Source organism: Salvelinus alpinus, chromosome 7 (genome assembly GCF_045679555.1).
Source record: "Salvelinus alpinus chromosome 7, SLU_Salpinus.1, whole genome shotgun sequence".
NCBI classification, from domain to species: Eukaryota; Metazoa; Chordata; class Actinopteri; order Salmoniformes; family Salmonidae; genus Salvelinus; species Salvelinus alpinus.
This window is the reverse complement of record NC_092092.1, coordinates 9,278,909-9,300,109: the sequence shown is the minus strand read 5'-3', so window position 1 is coordinate 9,300,109 and position 21,201 is coordinate 9,278,909. Positions and strand designations below refer to the sequence as shown.

The following is a 21,201-nucleotide window of genomic DNA, read 5'->3' as shown; positions in this document are numbered from 1 at the left end:
ACAAAGAGAGAGAGAGGAAGATAGAGAGAGAGAAAAGGAACAAAGAGAGAGAAGAGATAAAAAGTGGGAGAGAGAAGGAGCACAGAAAGAGAGAGCGAGAGGAGCGCAGAGAGAGAGAGAGGAGCGCAGAGAGAGAGAGGAGCAGAAAGAGAGAGAGGAGCGCAGAGAGAGAGAGAGGAGCGCAGAGAGAGAGAGGAGCAGAAAGAGAGAGAGGAGCGCAGAGAGAGAGAGGAGCGCAGAGAGAGAGAGGAGCGCAGAGAGAGAGGAGCGCAGAGAGAGAGAGGAGCGCAGAGAGAGAGAGGAGCAGAAAGAGAGAGAGGAGCGCAGAGAGAGAGAGAGGAGCGCAGAGAGAGAGAGGAGCAGAAAGAGAGAGAGGAGCGCAGAGAGAGAGAGAGGAGCGCAGAGAGAGAGAGGAGCAGAAAGAGAGAGATGAGCGCAGAGAGAGAGAGGAGCGCAGAGAGAGAGAGGAGCGCAGAGAGAGAGAGGAGCGCAGAGAGAGAGGAGCACAGAGAGAGATAGAGGAGCGCAGAGAGAGAGAGAGGAGCGCAGAGAGAGAGCGGAGCGCAGAGAGAGAGAGAGGAGTGCAGAGAGAGAGAAACGCAGAGAGAGAGGAGCACAGAGAGAGCGGAGCGCAGAGAGAGAGAGAGAAGCGCAGAGAGAGAGAAGCGCAGAGAGAGAGGAGCAGAGAGAGAGGAGCGCAGAGAGAGGAGCGCAGAGAGAGAGAGAGAGAGGAGCGCAGAGAGAGAGAGGAGCAGAGAGAGAGAGAGGAGCACAGAGAGAGAGAGAGAGTAGCGCAGAGAGAGAGGAGCAGAGAGAGAGAGAGGAGAGAGAGGAGCACAGAGAGAGAGAGAGAGTAGCGCAGAGAGAGAGGAGCAGAGAGAGAGAGAGAGAGGAGCGCAGAGAGAGAGAAGAGCAGAGAGAGAGAGAGAGGAGCAGAGAGAGAGAGAGAGAGGAGCGCAGAGAGAGAGGAGCAGAGAGAGAGAGAGAGAGGAGCGCAGAGAGAGAGAAGAGCAGAGAGAGAGAGAGAGGAGCAGAGAGAGAGAGAGAGAGGAGCGCAGAGAGAGAGAGAGAGGAGCAGAGAGAGAGAGAGAGAGGAGCAGAGAGAGAGAGGAGTGTACCGTAATTGATTGGGTGAGTAAAGGAGAAGTGTGTGATGGAGGGAGGAAGTAAAGGAGTGTGTAAATTTCGGTGCTGTGCTCATCTTTAATCTGCTTTAACTAGTACTTACTGTATGTGTGTGTGTGTGTGTGTGTGTGTGTGTGTGTGTGTGTGTGTGTGTGTGTGTGTGTGTGTGTGTGTGTGTGTGTGTGTGTGTGTGTGTGTGTGTGTGTGTGTGTGTGTGTGTGTGTGTGTGTGTGTGTGTGTGTGTGTGTGTGTGTGTGTGTGTGTGTTCCAGGGGAGGCTGTACTATGTCCAAGTGTCAGCCTACAACATGAAGGGTTGGGGTCCACCTCAGTCAACTCTACCCCCCTCCGCTTCACCCTCCAGTGAGTCCATTACTTTATTAGGTTTAAATCTAAACTTTCTTGACTCTACCTTCATCCTAAATTGTAGAATCGGTCTGGGCACTGCTGTAAAAACCGCAGATAAACTCAGATGTGTTTTTTTCTAGAAGATTACAAGACATGTGTCACGTAGTGTCATGTTCACAAAGCCTGCTATGACAGTTTTCATCACAAAGCCTGCTATGACAGTTTTCATCACAAAACCTGCTATGACAGTTTTCATCACAAAGCCTGCTATGACAGTTTTAATCACAAAGCCTGCTATGACAGTTTTCATAACAAAGCCTGCTATGACAGTTTTAATCACAAAGCCTGCTATGACAGTTTTCATCACAAAGCCTGCTATGACAGTTTCCATCACAAAGCCTGCTATGACAGTTTTCATCACAAAGCCTGCTATGACAGTTTCCATCACAAAGCCTGCTATGACAGTTTCCATCACAAAGCCTGCTATGACAGTTTTAATCACAAAGCCTGCTATGACAGTTTTCATCACAAAGCCTGCTATGACAGTTGTCATCACAAAGCCTGCTATGACAGTTTTCATCACAAAGCCTGCTATGACAGTTTTCATCACAAAGCCTGCTATGACAGTTTCCATCACAAAGCCTGCTATGACAGTTTTCATCACAAAGCCTGCTATGACAGTTTCCATCACAAAGCCTGCTATGACAGTTTCCATCACAAAGCCTGCTATGACAGTTTTAATCACAAAGCCTGCTATGACAGTTTCCATCACAAAGCCTGCTATGACAGTTTTCATCACAAAGCCTGCTATGACAGTTTCCATCACAAAGCCTGCTATGACAGTTTCCATCACAAAGCCTGCTATGACAGTTTCCATCACAAAGCCTGCTATGACAGTTTTAATCACAAAGCCTGCTATGACAGTTTCCATCACAAAGCCTGCTATGACAGTTTTCATCACAAAGCCTGCTATGACAGTTTCCATCACAAAGCCTGCTATGACAGTTTCCATCACAAAGCCTGCTATGACAGTTTTAATCACAAAGCCTGCTATGACAGTTTTCATCACAAAGCCTGCTATGACAGTTGTCATCACAAAGCCTGCTATGACAGTTTTCATCACAAAGCCTGCTATGACAGTTGTCATCACAAAGCCTGCTATGACAGTTTTCATCACAACGCCTGCTATGACAGTTTTCATCACAAAGCCTGCTATGACAGTTTCCATCACAAAGCCTGCTATGACAGTTTCCATCACAAAGCCTGCTATGACAGTTTCCATCTCAAAGCCTGCTATGACAGTATCCATCACAAATCCTGCTATGGCAGTTTTCATCACAAATCCTGCTATGGCAGTTTTAATCACAAAGCCTGCTATGACAGTTATCATCACAACGCCTGCTATGACAGTTATCATCACAAAGCCTGCTATGACAGTTTCCATCACAAAGCCTGCTATGACAGTTTCCATCACAAAGCCTGCTATGACAGTTTTCATCACAAAGCCTGCTATGACAGTTTCCATCACAAAGCCTGCTATGACAGTTTCCATCACAAAGCCTGCTATGACAGTTTTCATCACAAAGCCTGCTATGACAGTTTTAATCACAAAGCCTGCTATGACAGTTTCCATCACAAAGCCTGCTATGACAGTTTCCATCACAAAGCCTGCTATGGCAGTTTCCATCACAAAGCCTGCTATGACAGTTTTCATCACAAAGCCTGCTGTGACAGTTATCATCACAAAGCCTGCTATGACAGTTTTCATCACAAAGCCTGCTATGACAGTTTCCATCACAAAGCCTGCTATGACAGTTTTCATCACAAAGCCTGCTATGACAGTTTTCATCACAAAGCCTGCTATGACAGTTTCCATCACAAAGCCTGCTATGACAGTTTCCATCACAAAGCCTGCTATGACAGTTTCCATCACAAAGCCTGCTATGACAGTTTCCATCACAAAGCCTGCTATGGCAGTTTCCATCACAAAGCCTGCTATGACAGTTTCCATCACAAAGCCTGCTATGGCAGTTTCCATCACAAAGCCTGCTATGGCAGTTTCCATCACAAAGCCTGCTATGACAGTTTCCATCACAAAGCCTGCTATGGCAGTTTCCATCACAAAGCCTGCTATGACAGTTTCCATCACAAAGCCTGCTATGACAGTTTCCATCACAAAGCCTGCTATGACAGTTTCCATCACAAAGCCTGCTATGACAGTTTCCATCACAAAGCCTGCTATGACAGTTTCCATCACAAAGCCTGCTATGGCAGTTTCCATCACAAAGCCTGCTATGACAGTTTCCATCACAAAGCCTGCTATGGCAGTTTCCATCACAAAGCCTGCTATGGCAGTTTCCATCATAAAGCCTGCTATGACAGTTTCCATCACAAAGCCTGCTATGACAGTTTCCATCACAAAGCCTGCTATGACAGTTTCCATCACAAAGCCTGCTATGACAGTTTCCATCACAAAGCCTGCTATGACAGTTTCCATCACAAAGCCTGCTATGACAGTTTCCATCACAAAGCCTGCTATGGCAGTTTCCATCACAAAGCCTGCTATGGCAGTTTCCATCACAAAGCCTGCTATGACAGTTTCCATCACAAAGCCTGCTATGACAGTTTCCATCACAAAGCCTGCTATGACAGTTTCCATCACAAAGCCTGCTATGACTGTTTCCATCACAAAGCCTGCTATGACAGTTTCCATCACAAAGCCTGCTATGGCAGTTTCCATCACAAAGCCTGCTATGACAGTTTCCATCACAAAGCCTGCTATGGCAGTTTCCATCACAAAGCCTGCTATGGCAGTTTCCATCACAAAGCCTGCTATGGCAGTTTTCATCACAAAGCCTGCTATGGCAGTTTTCATCACAAAGCCTGCTATGACAGTTTTCATCACAAAGCCTGCTATGGCAGTTTTCATCACAAAGCCTGCTATGGCAGTTTTCATCACAAAGCCCGCTATGACAGTTTCCATCACAAAGCCTGCTATGACAGTTTCCATCACAAAGCCTGCTATGGCAGTTTCCATCACAAAGCCTGCTATGACAGTTTCCATCACAAAGCCTGCTATGACAGTTTCCATCACAAAGCCTGCTATGACAGTTTCCATCACAAAGCCTGCTATGACAGTTTTCATCAACTCCGTCATTCAGTCGGATTGAAACCGATACATGTTTTACTCCCTGTCTTCTACCTTGAGAATTAGTGATGGGGAAACATCAATACAGTAGAGTATTGCGATATTATATTAATTCTATGACTCCAAGTATCGATTCTCTAATTATTGTTAGGAATAAATTATATTATTGCATTTTTTTGTTAGGTAATTAACGTTAGCCAGCACACGTTGGCTGTAACTGCGCCAAAACGCCGCTATTTCCTCTTCTCTAGTTTGTTCTCCATCTTCTTTTTAAATGGCGAGACAACAGTTTTTTAACACTTTTATTTCCATGACTGATCAAAATGTGTTTCCTCATGGCTCCATCTTGTCCCTCTGCAGCAGACATGGTGAGCAATATGTTTGGAGCATCGAATCGCAATAAAATCACAGTATCAAATCAGCACCTAAGTATTTTATTTACCTTTATTTAACTAGGCAAGTCAGTTAAAGAACAAATTCTTATTTTCTATGACGGCCTAGGAACAGTGGGTTAACTGCCTTGTTCAGGGGCAGAACGACAGATTTTTACCTTGTCAGCTCGGGGATTTGATCTTGCAACCTTTCGGTTACTAGTCCAACGCTCTAACCACTAGGCTACCTGCCGCCCAACTATCATGACAATATCGTATTGTGAGGTCGCTGGAAATTCGCAGCCCTAATGAGAATGTTGGTATTGTTCCAAATGCCACCCTAATCCCTATATAGTGCACTACGTTTGACCAGAGCCCTATGGGTGCCATTTGAAACGCAGTCATGGTTTTCATCAGCCTGCTCCAGATAAACAGACTGAAAACGGACAATTCAATGTGACATTTCTTACTTCACAGCACGAGTTGTTTACATCGGTTTTAACCCACAGTCAGGACTCAATCACGACTCTCCCTCTAACCATACACTTAGATCAGCCTTGGAGAGGGTGTCTCAGATTGGCCTGAATAAAATAAGAAATGTCTTAGAAAACGTTGAACAAATAACACAGAGAGATGGAGAGAGGGCGAAAGGGTAATGAATAAATACTTTGTCAGGAGATGTTTAAGAACATCAGAAGAGGAGAACAAGGCAATTAAACCGCTGAGATGAGAAATCAATTGATTTAATATGTCTTCTTCAAACCCAAGGACACTTTATATAATATGAATCACAAATGGGCTCACACTAAGGTATGTTTGCAGGGACAAACAGGGTCTGTAATTATCTCTGGCCCTCTGTGTGGCCTTATCACATTTTAAAATAAAAAATGAATTGACAAAGCTATAAAAACACATTTCCTAAGGGTTTCAGCATAATATCCTATATATTTTTTACACACTTTTCTGTGTTTTACTATATTGATATGTGTTTTACTATATAGATGTGTATTTGTCATCAATGTTTTGGCGACAAACTGGTGGCAGTTGTGAAAAAAGTCTATAGTTGGAAGATTTGCATATTTAATTGAAAATAATGCCATTGTTGATTAAATGCTTTTTCTCATTAATTAGGCTATTTTATTTTTCTATTCACTAGAAACTCATGGGCAATGTGGATACAAGATATAACAAATGAATACTATTTATGAATGCTTTAAAAAAAAGTTATTCAAGTGTAAATTCTCAAAATGACAATAGATCGCCATAGATAACATGTTAAATACCAAAATGACTGAATCTTGTGGTAACTTTGATACATTTCCAGTAGCTTTGTAACCCTAGCCATGACTTATGCCATGTTTATATGATATCTGAGTGAGAGCGAATAACAAAACCAATCGGGGCCCCCTGGAGACAGGGCCTCTGGGTACGTATTTGGCCATGACTACATAAGGAATAAACGCTGATGTTCCGCCTCGTCCAAATTTTCCAAGGTAATGTACTGAACGGAGGCCTTTTACATGCTTATACCACAGTTCCCAAAGAAAAGAGAAAAAAAGTGTTTATATTTTCATTTAAATAAGCCAATTCATACTTTTTTCTTATTTTGGTTGCTAGAGACACGTCCCAGTCGTTCGTTCGATTCGTTCGAAATTTATGGACGCGACCCAGTCGTTCGTTCTCTATGTTCCGTTGCCATGCTCGCTGGCAACATTCTCATCCCTTGCTCACTAGCTAACCAGCTAGCTACTGCTAACACAGTCACAAACTCTGAATCCAGAATAACAGCAAAGTAGCTGTTTTCTATTGACATTCATTTGGACACATCCATAACAATGAGCTGATGAAGCCCGATTTTGCCTGTCATAGCTAGAAAAGTTAGCCTTCTCGTCAGGACACCTGTCAACACTGACTGTTCATTACAAGGAGATCACATTGCATATCAAACACCAGGCTAGAAGCTAGCTAAATAGTATGTTGCTAGCAAACCTGACAATATGACAATGCAATGAAAAAATATCAGTTTCTGAAAACAGCTGGTGAAACTAGAAACATGGCAGGATTTGACAGCTTTAGCGGCAGAGGGGTCAGGAGAAATTCATGTTCATCACTCACCACGGTAGGTCATCAGATGCACCAAAAAAATATGTCTCTGCAAAAACAAATCAATGCTAGCTAGCTACGTTTTTTTCCTCGTTGGATCTGTGCGGTGCCCTTAGCCGCTACTTCAGGCCCTGTCTGTTTGGAGGTGTGTACTGTTCATGTTTAGTGCTGAGAGAATAACCCCTAACCCTTAACTACTACTGTGGTTTGGAGATTCTGAGCTGATTGAGATGACAGGGGTTAAAGTTGATGTTTGTACTGTATGTGTTTACTGGTGAAAAGTTGACCACTGATTTACTGTCTCTCTTTCTATCTTCAATCCCTATATTTCACCCCCTACACCCTAACCCCCCCTCCCACTAGACTGGAGGGAGAGTGATGGTCTGGAGCACCTTCCACTAGACTGTAGGGAGCGTGATGGTCTGGAGCCCCTCCCACTAGACTGTAGGGAGAGGGATGGTCTGGAGCCCAGGAGAAGAGAGCACATAGGGCATATGGAGCGCCTGCTGCAACAGGTCCGCACTACTCACACACACTACAGCTGCGGAGGTGAGCACACACACGTAAAACACTTCTCTCTTCTCCATCTGTCTGTCTGTGTGTGTGTGTGTGTGTGTGTGTGTGTGTGTGTGTGTGTGTGTGTGTGTGTGTGTGTGTGTGTGTGTGTGTGTGTGTGTGTGTGTGTGTGTGTGTGTGTGTGTGTGTGTGTGTGTGTGTGTGTGTGTGTCTTGCTCTAAACCCACACTTCTTCCAGTAAATTGACTTTGTATTAATGTGAATAAATGAAGCATGCTAAAAGTGTATTTACTCCAGTACTCTAAGCCTAGAGAGGCATGAATGGCCTCTCACAGTATCCTACACACACACACACACACACACACAAACACACTCACACACAGTAGTCCTCTCGTCAGTGCTCCCCTTTACACACCAGGGGACCGCGTGTACATAAATAATGTTTAATGCGGTTTATCCATTCAGGATTATACACATTTATGTGTTTTAGCATGTCAACTGTATAGCCTTGCTTTGTAAATCATCACGCTGGCATAGAGAAACACATAGGAAAATAGAGGGGGGGTGAGAGAGAAAGATGGTAAGAGGTACTGTAGCCCATCGTGAGTGGTGGCCAGCTCTGGAGGTAGAAGTTGTTCATAAGAGCAGGTCCAGGATCAGGTTAGGTGATTTCCCAAACCCTGATCTCAACCATTAGGATGGATAATAGCTGGTTTCACATCAGTGCCTAAAGGCATCTGTCTGATAGGTACAGCACACTGGGGGTAGAGTGGTATGAGCGTGTGTGTCTGTGTGTGTGAATTGGTGGTACGATGGGGCCTGTGTCTGGCTCAGTGCTCGACCTCAGTCTTCCTAGCGGCGTGGGGGATAAAGAGAAGGAGGGAGGGAGGGATAGAGGGCAGCAGTGCAGACAGGGTGCTGACAGTTACTCAGCATGCACAAACAGCAACTCCATGGGAGGGAGGGAGGGTGTGTGTGTGTGTGTGTGTGTGTGTGTGTGTGTGTGTGTGTGTGTGTGTGTGTGTGTGTGTGTGTGTGTGTGTGTGTGTGTGTGTGTGTGTGTGTGTGTGTGTGTGTGTGTGTGTGTGTGTGTGTGAGTGTGTTGGTGGGGGGGGGGGGGGACCCACCGTCACTCAACCACTTAAGAGTCAACAGCTATGATGTCAGTGGGTTTGCTGCCAGCCACACACACAGTCTGGAGTAGTAGAAAAGGTCTCGTAGAGAGATGATGTGTGAGTGTTTGTCAAAGTGGGTTTTGGACAGTCTCTTGAAAAGCAGAGAGCAACCTCCTGGAAGGACTGAAAAAAATGTGTTGAAAACTTGCAGTGAAAAACCTTCTGTATTTATTTGGAGTTGTTTGAATTTATGGTTAGAGTGTTCAGTTAATTACTCACTTTAGTACTGTGTGTGTGTGTGCGTGTGCGTGTCTGTGTATGTCTGCACACCCTCACTCTCTGAGGTGTGTGTTGACAGAGTTTATTTTTGGTATAATGCCACCACTATAATGATTCAGAGGTATAATACCACCACTATAATGAATCAGAGGTATAATACCACCACTATAATGATTCAGAGGTGTAATACCACCACTATAATGAATCAGAGGTGTAATACCACCACTATAATGAATCAGAGGTATAATACCACCACTATAATGAATCAGAGGTATAATACCACCACTATAATGATTCAGAGGTGTAATACCACCACTATAATGAATCAGAGGTATCATGCCACCACTATAATGAATCAGAGGTGTAATACCACCACTATAATGAATCAGAGGTGTAATACCACCACTATAATGAATCAGAGGTGTAATACCACCACTATAATGAATCAGAGGTATAATACCACCACTATAATGACTCAGAGGTATAATGCCACCACTATAATGAATCAGAGGTATAATGCCACCACTATAATGAATCAGAGGTATAATGCCACCACTATAATGAATCAGAGGTGTAATACCACCACTATAATGAATCAGAGGTATAATACCACCACTATAATGATTCAGAGGTATAATACCACCACTATAATGAATCAGAGGTATAATACCACCACTATAATGAATCAGAGGTATCATGCCACCACTATAATGAATCAGACGTTGGTATCATGCCACCACTATAGAGGGCTGGGACCAAATAGGTTATCTTCATTTCTGATGTGTATATGTGGAGCTGAGAGGACCTACACTACCAGGACAACACAGAGAGAGGGGTGTGTGGGAAACACTACACCCTGTGTTCCCAGACAGACAGAGCGACACCACACACATACACACACACACACACACATACAGACACACACACACAAAACAGCGTTCGCACACAAACACTATTCCGCACACGCTGTCTCTGGCCAGCTATGTAAGAAACCTCTCCATACTATATGATGGGCATCTGTCTCTCTCTCTGTCTCTCTCTCTGTCTCTCTCTCTGTCTCTCTCTCTGTCTCTGTCTCTCTCTCTGTCTCTCTCTCTGTCTCTCTCTCTCTCTCTCTCTCTCTCTCTCTCTCTCTCTCTCTCTCTCTCTCTCTCTGTCTCTCTCTCTCTCTGTCTCTCTGTCTCTCTCTCTCTCTGTCTCTCTCTCTCTCTGTCTCTCTGTCTCTCTGTCTCTCTCTCTCTCTCCCCCCACATCTCTCTCTCTCCTTTCTCTGTTTATTCTCCGTGACATGCGGGCTGCACAGTAGCCAAGCAGCTCTTGTCATATTATCCACTTGTCAAAAGCAGTTAACCTTGTGGAAACAGAAATGCATGTAGACTTTGAGCCTAGCAAGTCACCAGCACCTTCGCCTGTTAGGAAAATAACACACTTTTTTGAACTCTAACACTGCTGTATGCTATAAGCATTTTTTGAGAATATTTTTTAGAAACTACTAAACTAGTTAACTATATTTTGAACAGCTTAACTTTATAGCTGAAGTCGGTAGATGAGAGAGTAACAGCTAATGCCTGCAGGGCAGAATAGGCCGATACCCGCTAATTATCAAAATCCAGAAAAGAGCCGTTCAATTCTACAACCACCTAAAAGGAAGCAATTCCCAAAGCTTCCATAACAAAGCCATCACCTACAGAGAGATGAGAAGAGTCCCTTAAGCAAGCTGGTCCTGGGGCTCTGTTCACAAACACAAACAGACCCCACAGAGCCCCAGGACGGCAACACAATTAGACCCAACCGAATCATGAGAAAACAAAAAGATACAGCTGAAGTCAGAGGTTTACATACACCTTAGCCAAATACATTTAAACTCTGATTTTCACAATTCCTGACATTTAATCCTAGTAAAAATGCCCTGTCTTAGGTCTGTTAGGATCACCTCTTTATTTTAAGAATGTGAAATGTCAGAATAATAGTAGAGAGAATGATTTATTTCAGCTTTTATTTATTTTATCACATTCCCAGTGGGTCAGAAGTTTACATACACTCAATTAGTATTTGGTAGCATTGCCTTTAAATTGTTTAACTTGGGTCAAATGTTTTGGGTAGCCTTCCACAAGCTTCCCACAATAAGTTGGGTGAATGTTGGCCCATTCCTCCTGGAAGAGCTGGTGTAACTGAGTCAGGTTTGTAGGCCTCCTTGCTCGCACACGCTTTTTCAGTTCTGCCCACAAATGCTCTATAGGATTGAGGTCAGGGCTTTGTGATGGCCACTCCAATACCTTGACTTTGTTGTTCTTAAGCCATTTTGCCACAACTTTGGAAGTATGCTTGGGGTCATTGTCCATTTGGAAGACCCATTTGCGACCAAGCTTCAACTTCCTTCTGACCCACTGGAATTGTGATACATTGGATTATAAGTGAAATAATCCTTCTGTAAACAATTGTTGGAAAAATTACTTGTGTCATGCACAAAGTAGATGTCCTAACCGACTTGCCAAAACTATAGTTTGTTAACAAGAAATTTGTGGAGTGGTTGAAAAACGAGTTTTAATGACTCCAACCTAAGTGTATGTAAACGTCCGACTTCAACTGTAATTACTTGACACAATGGAAAGAATGAACAAAACAACATACCAAACTAGAATGCTATTTGGCCCTAAACAGAGAGTACTCAGTGGCAGAATACCTGATCATTGTGACTGATCCAAACTTAAAGAAAGCTTTGACTATGTACAGACTCAGTGAGCATAGCCTTGCTATTGAGAAAGGCCGTCATAGGCAGACCTGACTCTCAAGAGAAGACAGGATATGTGATCACTGCCCACAAAATGAGGTGGAAACTGAGCAGCACTTCCAAACCTCCTGCCAATTGTATGACCATATCAGAGACCCTCAGATTACACAGACCCACAAAGAATTTGAAAACAAACCCAATTTTGATAAACTCCCATATCTACTGGGTGAAATACCACAGTGTGCCATCACAGCAGCCAGATGTGTGACCTGTTGCCACAAGAAAGCTACTGAGTCGGTCTCCAGAGTGGCGCAGCGGTCTAAGGCACTGCGTCTCAGTGCTAGAGGCATCACTACAGACCCTGGTTCAATTCCAGGCTGTATCACAACCGGCCGTTATTGGGAGTCCCATAGGGCGGCGCGCAATTGGCCCAGTGTCGTCCAGGTTAGGGTTTGGAGTAGGCCGTAATTGTAAATAAGGATTTTTCTTAACTGACTTGCCTAGTTAAATAAATAACATTTAAAAAAAAGGCAACCAGTGAAGAACAAACACCATTGTAAATACAACCCATATTTATGTTTATTTATTTTCCCTTTTGTACTTTAACTATTTGCACGTAATATAACATTTGAAATGTCTTTATTCTTTTGGAACTTTTGGAGTGTAATGTTTACTGTTTTTTTCGTTTATTTCACTTTTGTTTATTATCTATTTCACTTGCTTTGGCAATGTAATCATATGTTTCCCATGCCAATAAATCCTTTAAATTGAAATTGAATTGAAATTGAGAGAAACACAGAGAAATTCAGAGACAGAGAGAGAGAGAGAGAGAGAGAGAGAGAGAGAGAGAGTGTGCTGTGCATTCGGAAAGTATTCAAACCCCTTGACTTTTTCTACATTTTATTATATTACAGCCTTGTTCTAAAGTGTATTAAATTGTTAAAAAAAAAAACAATAATCACATTTAATTAAATAAATATAATAAAAAACTGAAATCACATTTACATAGTACAAGTATTCAGACCCTTTACTCAGTACTTTGTTGAAGCACCTTTGGCAGGGATTACAGCTTCAAGTCTTCTTGGGTATGACGCTACAAGCTTGGTACACCTGTATTTGGGAGGTTCTCCAATTCTTCTCTGCAGATCCTCTCAAGCTCTGTCAGGTTGGATGGGGAGCGTCGCTGCACAGCTATTTTCAAGTCTCTCCAGGGATGTTCGATTGGGTTCAAGTCCGGGCTCTGGCTGGGCCACTCAAGGTCATTCAGAGACTTGTCCCGAAGCCACTCCAGCGTTGTCTTGGCTGTGTGCTTAGGGTCGTTGTCCTGTTGGATGGTGAACCTTCGCCCCAGTCTGAGGTCCTGAGCGCTTTGGAGTAGGTTTTCATCAAGGTACTCTCTGTACTTTGCTCTGTTCATCTTTCCCTCAATCCTGACTAGTCTCCCAGTCCCTGCCACTGAAAAACACCCCCACAGCATGATGCTGCCACCACCATGCTTCACTTTAGGGATGGTGCCAGGTTTCCTCCAGACGTGATGCTTGTCATTCAGGCCAAATAGTTCAATCTTGGTTTCATCAGACCAGAGAATCTTGTTTCTTATAGTCTAAGAGTTCTTTAGGTGCCTTTTGGCAAACTCCAAGCGGGCTGTCATGTGCCTTTTACTAAGGAGTGGCTTCCGTCTGGCCACTCTTCCATAAATGCCTGTTTAGAATAAGGCTGTAACGTAACAAAATGTGGAAAAAGTCAAGTGGTCTGAATACTTTCCAAAAGCACTGTAAACTGTGGTCCGTCCGTCTGTCTATCTGCCTTGTGTTTACACTCTGTAATTATGTTTCGAATTAGCATGCGGGATGGCGATTGGCATCGCTGGGACCAGCGGTCCAGGGGCAGATAGCAGGGGGATGGGGGTGAGAGGTGGAGATATGGGGGTGAGAGGTGGAGATATGGGGGTGAGAGGTGGAGATATGGGGGTGAGAGGTGGAGATATGGGGGTGAGAGGTGGAGATATGGGGGTGAGAGGTGGAGATATGGGGGTGAGAGGTGGAGATATGGGGGTGAGAGGGAGTAGATATGGGGGTGAGAGGTGGAGAATGGGGGTGAGAGGTGGAGATATGGGGGTGAGAGGTGGAGATATGGGGGTGAGAGGTGGAGATATGGGGGTGAGAGGTGGAGATATGGGGGTGAGAGGTGGAGATATGGGGGTGAGAGGTGGAGATATGGGGGTGAGAGGTGGAGATATGGGGGTGAGAGGTGGAGATATGGGGGTGAGAGGTGGAGATATGGGGGTGAGAGGTGGAGATATGGGGGTGAGAGGTGGAGATATGGGGGTGAGAGGTGGAGATATGGGGGTGAGAGGTGGAGATATGGGGGTGAGAGGTGGAGATATGGGGGTGAGAGGGAGTAGATAGGGGGCTGTAGAGACAGCTGAACAGACTCAGATAACACAACGGAGTGCCACTGAACCTTGAAAGGTGACCAGCTCTGAGAACCTCTTATCTCTGATTCGCTCTTCCCTTCTCTTTTTGCTGTTATTTTGTGTTTGTTTATTTTTTAGTCGATTGCAAAAATGGGACACGACATTACAGTACATGCGGTGTAAACAAGGTCATTCTCTCGTGCTTTCTCTCTCTCTGTCTCTACTTCACGGCTGATTCCTTTCTCTCCACACCCTCTGCTCTCTTTCACTCAGACAAAGTGAGTCAAATGCACAGTGCTCCTTACAAACTCAAGATCCTTCTACAATACTGAAGATAGACAAAAACAACCATTACTATACTCAATTAACCTTTAGAGGACATTCGTTTAAGTTCAAGAACAGTTTCCTGCATAACAGCAGTTCACTTGAAGGGAATAACAACATTCCAATACTGAGTAAACAGTAGAAAGCGTTTGAGTTTTTTAGTGCAGTGCACATACATACATACATACATACATACATACATACATACATACATACATACATACATACATACATACATACATACATACATACATACATACATACATACATACAGGAACTAGTTCAAGTTGAAAACAGCAGAAGTAATGACACAGACAAATAAGAGGTCAAATGTTTTCTTTACCAGGAAGACAAATAATCAGTTTACCCCCTCTCCCCTCTTCCTTCTTCCCTCTCCCCTCTTCCTTCTTCCCTCTCCCCTCTCTCCTTTTCCTTCTTCCCTCTCCCCTCTCTCCTTTTCCTTCTTCCCTCTTCCCTCTCCCCTCCCATCTCTCCCTCCCTCCTCTCCTCTCCCATCTCTCCCTCTATCCTCTCTCATCTCTCCCTCCCTCCTCTCCTCTCCCATCTCTCCCTCTCTCCTCTCTCATCTCTCCCTCTATCCTCTCTCTCCTACTCTCAGACACATCAAAGCTCCAGAACCCAAGACGTAAGCAGTCCGTCTCCAGAAGTCTCAAGCACCTCTTTAACTCCTCCAACAAGTTTGTCAAGACTCTCAAAAGGTGAGCAAGTAGTGTGTTTGTGTAAAATACACCCCTTGGATGTACATTATGGCCTGTTCCAAGTGGAGTGTATAACTGAGACGGACTGTTCCATTTTTCTGGTTCTGTAGGGGGGTTTACCTGGCGGCAGTGTTCTACCACAAAGACAGTCTACTGGTGACCACAGAGGACCAGATCCCTATAGTGGAGGTGGATGACTCTTACGGCAGCTCTCTCATGCAGGACTTTCTATGGTTCACTAAGGTATTGTGGGTAATGTAGTTCATTACAAGGCAGCAGCCATATATAGAGAATTTTTAGCACTAGTGCATCAGGCTGGATTCTGCGTTTCAACCAAATTACTGTACCTCAATATTTCTCTATAATTATGTTTATAATGCAGTTTTTCTCTCTGTTTCTCTCTCTCTCTCGACCTATCCCCCTCTCTCTCTCAAGTTGTCGTGTATGTGGGAGGATGTGCGGTGGCTGAGACAGAGTATGTCTGTCTCCATGTCCTCCTCCTCCACTCTACAGGCCAGACAGAAGATGTTGGCTGCCGCTGGGCAACTACAGGTACTCCCCTGCGTGTGTGTGTGTGTGTGTGTGTGGGGGGGGGAGGGGGGTGTGTATGTGAGTCAGAGATTAGTAGATAGGCAGACATACAGATATAAGGATTTATTGATTGATTGATTGATGTCATTCTCAGAGCTTGTTGGGGACACACAACCTGGGGCGTGTCCACTACGAGCCCATCAAGGATCGTCATGGCAATGTGTTGCTAGTGACGATCCGGGACATGGAGAGCCAGTACTCATTCTTCAGTGGGAAGTGGATGCAGGTGTCCAAGCTACAAAGCCAGAGGAAGAGTCTGTCCACACCTGAAGAACCCTACGCATTGGACATACTGCTAATTACCATACAGGTAGAACATACCTTTACTATAACCTTACCATAACCCTGCCATAACCCTGCCATAACCCTGCTATAACCCTACTATAACCTTACCATAACCTTATCATAAACCTACCATAAATCTACCATAACCCTGCCATAACCCTGCTATAACCCCACTATAACCTTACCATAACCTTATCATAAACCTACCATAAATCTACCATAACCCTACCATAACCTTACCATAACCTTACCATAACCCTACCATAACCTCCCATAACCTTACCATAACCGTACCATAGCCTACCATACTGTTCATCACTATATAAGTACCACAAACAAACACGTACACACAATTCTAGTCCTGTTATGGATTGTAATAATACAACCAAAAAATATAGAATACTATCTTGAAATATATCTAATTGGAACACAAAAGCACTAATTCAACATGATGAAGATAAAAACTCAGTCAACAGAAGGCACAGTATGTGTGGATGGTGTGGTGTGCTGTGTGTTTTTTGGCATTGAGTGAGAAAGGAAATGGTTGCATATCCCAGAACCAATGTATTGCTGTGTCATGGATATATTGGAATTAGTGGATATCTGGAGACGTAAATACACTGACCTAGTGAGATATACATGGCGGAGGCTTAATCAAGCTAGTCGTCTTGATTACTTTCTTATGTCATTATCTCTGGCACTAAAAGTTTTAAAAAGTGTTGATAGGGGACAGAATGCGGTCGGATCATCACATAATTGGCATATATATTACTCTTACAGAATTTCCACGTGGGTGAGGTTATTGGAAATTTAATCAAAGCCTACTAGATGATAACTTGTTTATAACTAGGACAGAATGATTTATAGCTGACTTATTCAGACATAGCATAGGTACAGCAGATCCCCTTATTGTATGGGACACTTAAATGTGCCTTTAGAGGCAATGCAATTCAGTACTCATCTATAAAACATAAGCAATTTAGATCAAAAGAGTCCATATTAACAAAGGAAATTGAAGGACTAACAGTACACTTAGATAGCAATAAAAACTGAACCATAGAGCCTCAGAATAAGTCAGAGGAAAAAGAAAAGGAGGAACTTATTCAAGCAAGATCCAGTGTAATATAATATAAAAAATAAAGCGAACTGGATGGAATATGGGGAAAAATGCACCACATTATTTTTCAATCTTCAACATAGAAACGCTACCAAAAAAAAGGTATTGAAACTTGTTACAAATGATGGAGTCACGCATGATTCCCCGAATGATATTTTGAAATAGGAAGTAAAGCCTCCTCCATCTCCACTAAACGAAGCTAATTGTATGGATTTTTTCCCTATTAATAATGTACAATTTACATCTGTACAGAAAGACTCGTGTGAAGGCCAAATTACAGAGGAGGAACTTATTGATGCAATTAAAGCCTTTAAGGCTGGGAAAAATCTAGGGCTGGACGATATACCGGTGAAAGTATACCAAACTTTTTTTGATATACTCAGAGGACCATTAGCATGTTTTAACCACTCCTATATAAATGGTAGATTATCGGACACTCAACAACAAGGTCTGATTTGATTATTACTGAATCAGGATCCAAGTGATATATATAAAGATCCAGTCCATTAAAAGAATTGGAGGCCTCTTACACTTCAGTGTTGTGATGCAAAAATTCTAGCAAAATGCTTGGCGCATAGAATTAAAAAGGTATTGTCAGATATTATTCATCCTAATCAGACAGGTTTTTTACGTGGACGATACATCGGAGATAATATAAGACAAGTACTGGAAACAATAGAACTCTATGAAATATCTGGGAAACCAGACCTGGTATTCAAAGCTGATTTTGAAAAGGCTTTTGATAAAGTCCGTCTGGAGTTTATATATAAATGCCTACAATATTTCAATTTTGGAGAATCTCTTATATTATGTATTGTAACCCAAGGTGTAAAATAGTAAATCATGGATACATCTCAGAAAGTTTTAAACTGTCAAGGGGAGTAAAGCAAGGTTGTCCACTATCGCATATCTATTTATTATTGCCATTGAAATGTTAGCTGTTAAAATTCGATCCAACAATAATATTAAGGGATTAGAAATCCGTGGCTTAAAAACAAAGGTGTCATTGTACGCTGATGATTAATGTTTTCTTTTAAAACCACAATTAGAGTCTCTCCACGGCCTCATAGAGGATCTAGATACTTTTGCAATCCTCTCTGGATTAAAAACAAACTATGATAAGTGTACTATATTACGTATTGGATCACTAAAAAATTCAACTTTTACATAACCGTGAAGTTTACCAATAAAATGGTCTGACGGGGATGTGGACATACTCGGTATACAAATCCCAAAAGAAAGAAATGATCTCACTACAATACATTTTTATAGAAAGTTAGCAAAAATAGATAAGATCTTGCTACCATGGAAAGGAAAATACCTGTCTATTTGTGGAAAAATCACCCTGATTAACTCTTTAGTCATATCACAATTTACCTATTTGCTTATGGTTTTGCCTACACCCAGTGACCTGCTTTTTAAATTATATGAACAAAAAACATTCAATTTTATTTTAAATGGCAAGCCAGACAAAATTAAAAGGGCCTATTTATATAACAAATATGAATTCAGAGGGCAGAAATTATTAAAAATTAAAGCATTTAACCTCTCACTAAATGCATCAGTCATACAAAAGTTATACTTAAATCCAAAATGGTTCTCTTGTAAATTAGTAAGAATGTCTCACACCATGTTCAAGAATGGCCGTTTTCCTTTTATTCAGATTACAACTACTCACTTTCGGTTATTTGAAAATGAAATCATCTCCAAAATATTGTTATTTTTTAAACAAGCCTTAGAAAGTTGTTTACAATTTCAGTTTAATCAACCTGAAAAGACAGAACAAATAATACAACAAATATTGTGGTTAAACTCAAATATACTAATTGATTAAAAAAATGTATTTTTCGATAAAATGTTTAAATAGGTATAATTTTTGTAAATTATATCATAAATAGGACTGGTGGAGTTATGTCACACATGCAGCTAACACAGACATATGGAAATGTCTGCTCTACCCAAAATTACAATTGCAGCATTACCACAAAAATGGAAGAGGCAAGTAGTAAGGAACTTTTATGTCGGCCCTATATTAAAGAACATAAATGGTTAAAGAAAATTGTGATGAATAAAAACATATATATAGGGCTTTGGTGACAAAACGGATGGCACTGTAATAGACTGCATCCAATTTGCTGAGTAGAGTGTTGGAGGCTATTTTATGAATGACATCGCCGAAGTCAAGGATTGGTAGGATAGTCAGTTTAACGAGGGTATGTTTGGCAGCATGAGTGAAGGATGCTTTGTTGCGATATAGGAAGCCAATTCTAGATTTAATTTTGGATTGGAGATGCTTAATGTGAGTCTGGAAGGAGAGTTTACAGTCCAACCAGACACCTGGTTATTTGGAATTGTCCACATATTCTAAGTCAGAACCGTCTAGAGTAGTGATGCTGGACGGGCGGGCAGGTGCGGGCAGCTATTGGTTGAATAGCATGCATTTAGTTTTACTTGCATTTAAGAGCAGTTGGAGGCCACGGAAGGAGAGTTGTATGGCATTGAAGCTCGTCTGGAGGTTAGTTAACACAGTGTCCAAAGAGGGGCCAGAAGTATACAGAATGGTGTCATCTGCGTAGAGGTGGATCAGAGAATCACCAGCAGCAAGAGCGGCATCATTGATGTATACAGAGAAAAGAGAGACTGCCATAGAGACTGCCAGAGGTCCGGACAACAGGCCCCTCCGATTTGACACACCGAACTCTGTCTGAGAAGTAGTTGGTGGAGCCGGCGAGGCAGTCATTTGAGAAACCAAGGCTGTTGAGTCTGCCGATAAGAATGTGGTGATTGACAGTCAGAATTCTTGGCCAGGTCGATGAAGACGCCTGCACAGTATTGTCTTTTATCGATGGCTGTTATGATATCGTTTAGGACCTTGAGCGTGGCTGAGGTGCACCCATGACCAGCTTGGAAACCAGATTGCATTTTGGAGAAGGTACGGTGGGATGGTCGTTGATCTGTTTGTTAACTTGGCTTTCGAAGACCTTAGAAAGGCAGGGTAGGATAGATATAGGTCTGAGTGTCTCCCCCTTTGAAGAGTGGGATGAGCGCGGCAGCTTTCCAATCTTTAGGGATCTCAGACGATACGAAAGAGAGGTTGAACAGGCTCGTAATAGGGGTTGCAACAATTGCGGCGGATCATTTTAGAAAGAGAGGGTCCAGATTGTCTAGCCCAGCTGATTTGTAGAGGTCCAGATTTTGCAACTCTTTCACAACATCAGCTATCTGGATTTGTGTGAAGGATAAATGGGGGAGGTTTGGGCAAGTTGCTGTGGGGAGTACAGGGCTGTTGACCGGGGTAGGGGTAGCCAGGTGGAAAGCATAGCCAGCCATAGAAAAAATCTTATTGAAATTCTCAATTATCGTGGATTTATCGGTGGTGACAGTGTTTCCTAGCCTCAGTGCGGTAGGCAGCTGGGAGGAGGTGCTCTTATTCTCCATGGACTTTACAGTGTCCCAGCCTCCCCCTTTTCCTCAAAACATAACGATGGTCATTATGGCCAAACAGTTCTATTTTTGTTTCATCAGACCAGAGGACATTTCTCCAAAAAGTATGATCTTTATCCTCATGTGCAGTTGCAAACCAGTCTGGCTTTTTTTTGGCGGTTTTGGAGCAGTGGCTTCTTCCTTGCTGAGCGGCCTTTCAGGTTATGTCGATATAGGACTCGTTTTACTGTGAATATAGATACTTTTGTACCTGTTTCCTCCAGCATCTTCACAAGGTCCTTTGCTGTTGTTCTGGGATTGATCTGCACTTTTCGCACCAAAGTACGTTCATCTCTAGGAGACAGAACGCCTCTCCTTCCTGAGCGGTATGACTGCTGCGTGGTCCCATGGTGTTTATGCTTGCGTACTCTCATCCCTCCTGTTTGTACAGATGAACATGGTACCTTCAGGCATTTGGACATTGCTCCCAAGGATGAACCAGATTTACACGTTTTTGATTTATTTTGATTTTCCCATGATGTCAAGCAAAGAGGCAGTGAGTTTGAAGGTAGGCCTTGAAATACATCCACA

At 42.9% G+C, this 21,201-nt stretch overlaps 1 protein-coding gene across 1 annotated transcript in view; it reads left to right on the top strand.

Annotated features, from left to right (window-relative positions):
• Positions 1-21,201, top strand: part of LOC139580283 (ankyrin repeat and fibronectin type-III domain-containing protein 1-like) — a 58,639-nt gene that overhangs the window by 22,174 nt on the left and 15,264 nt on the right. The window contains exons 8-13 of the mRNA XM_071408829.1: positions 1,397-1,487; positions 7,458-7,643; positions 15,095-15,194; positions 15,305-15,437; positions 15,630-15,746; positions 15,880-16,095. Coding sequence (XP_071264930.1) covers positions 1,397-1,487; positions 7,458-7,643; positions 15,095-15,194; positions 15,305-15,437; positions 15,630-15,746; positions 15,880-16,095 — 843 coding nt within the window. The remainder of the gene's footprint in view (positions 1-1,396; positions 1,488-7,457; positions 7,644-15,094; positions 15,195-15,304; positions 15,438-15,629; positions 15,747-15,879; positions 16,096-21,201) is intronic.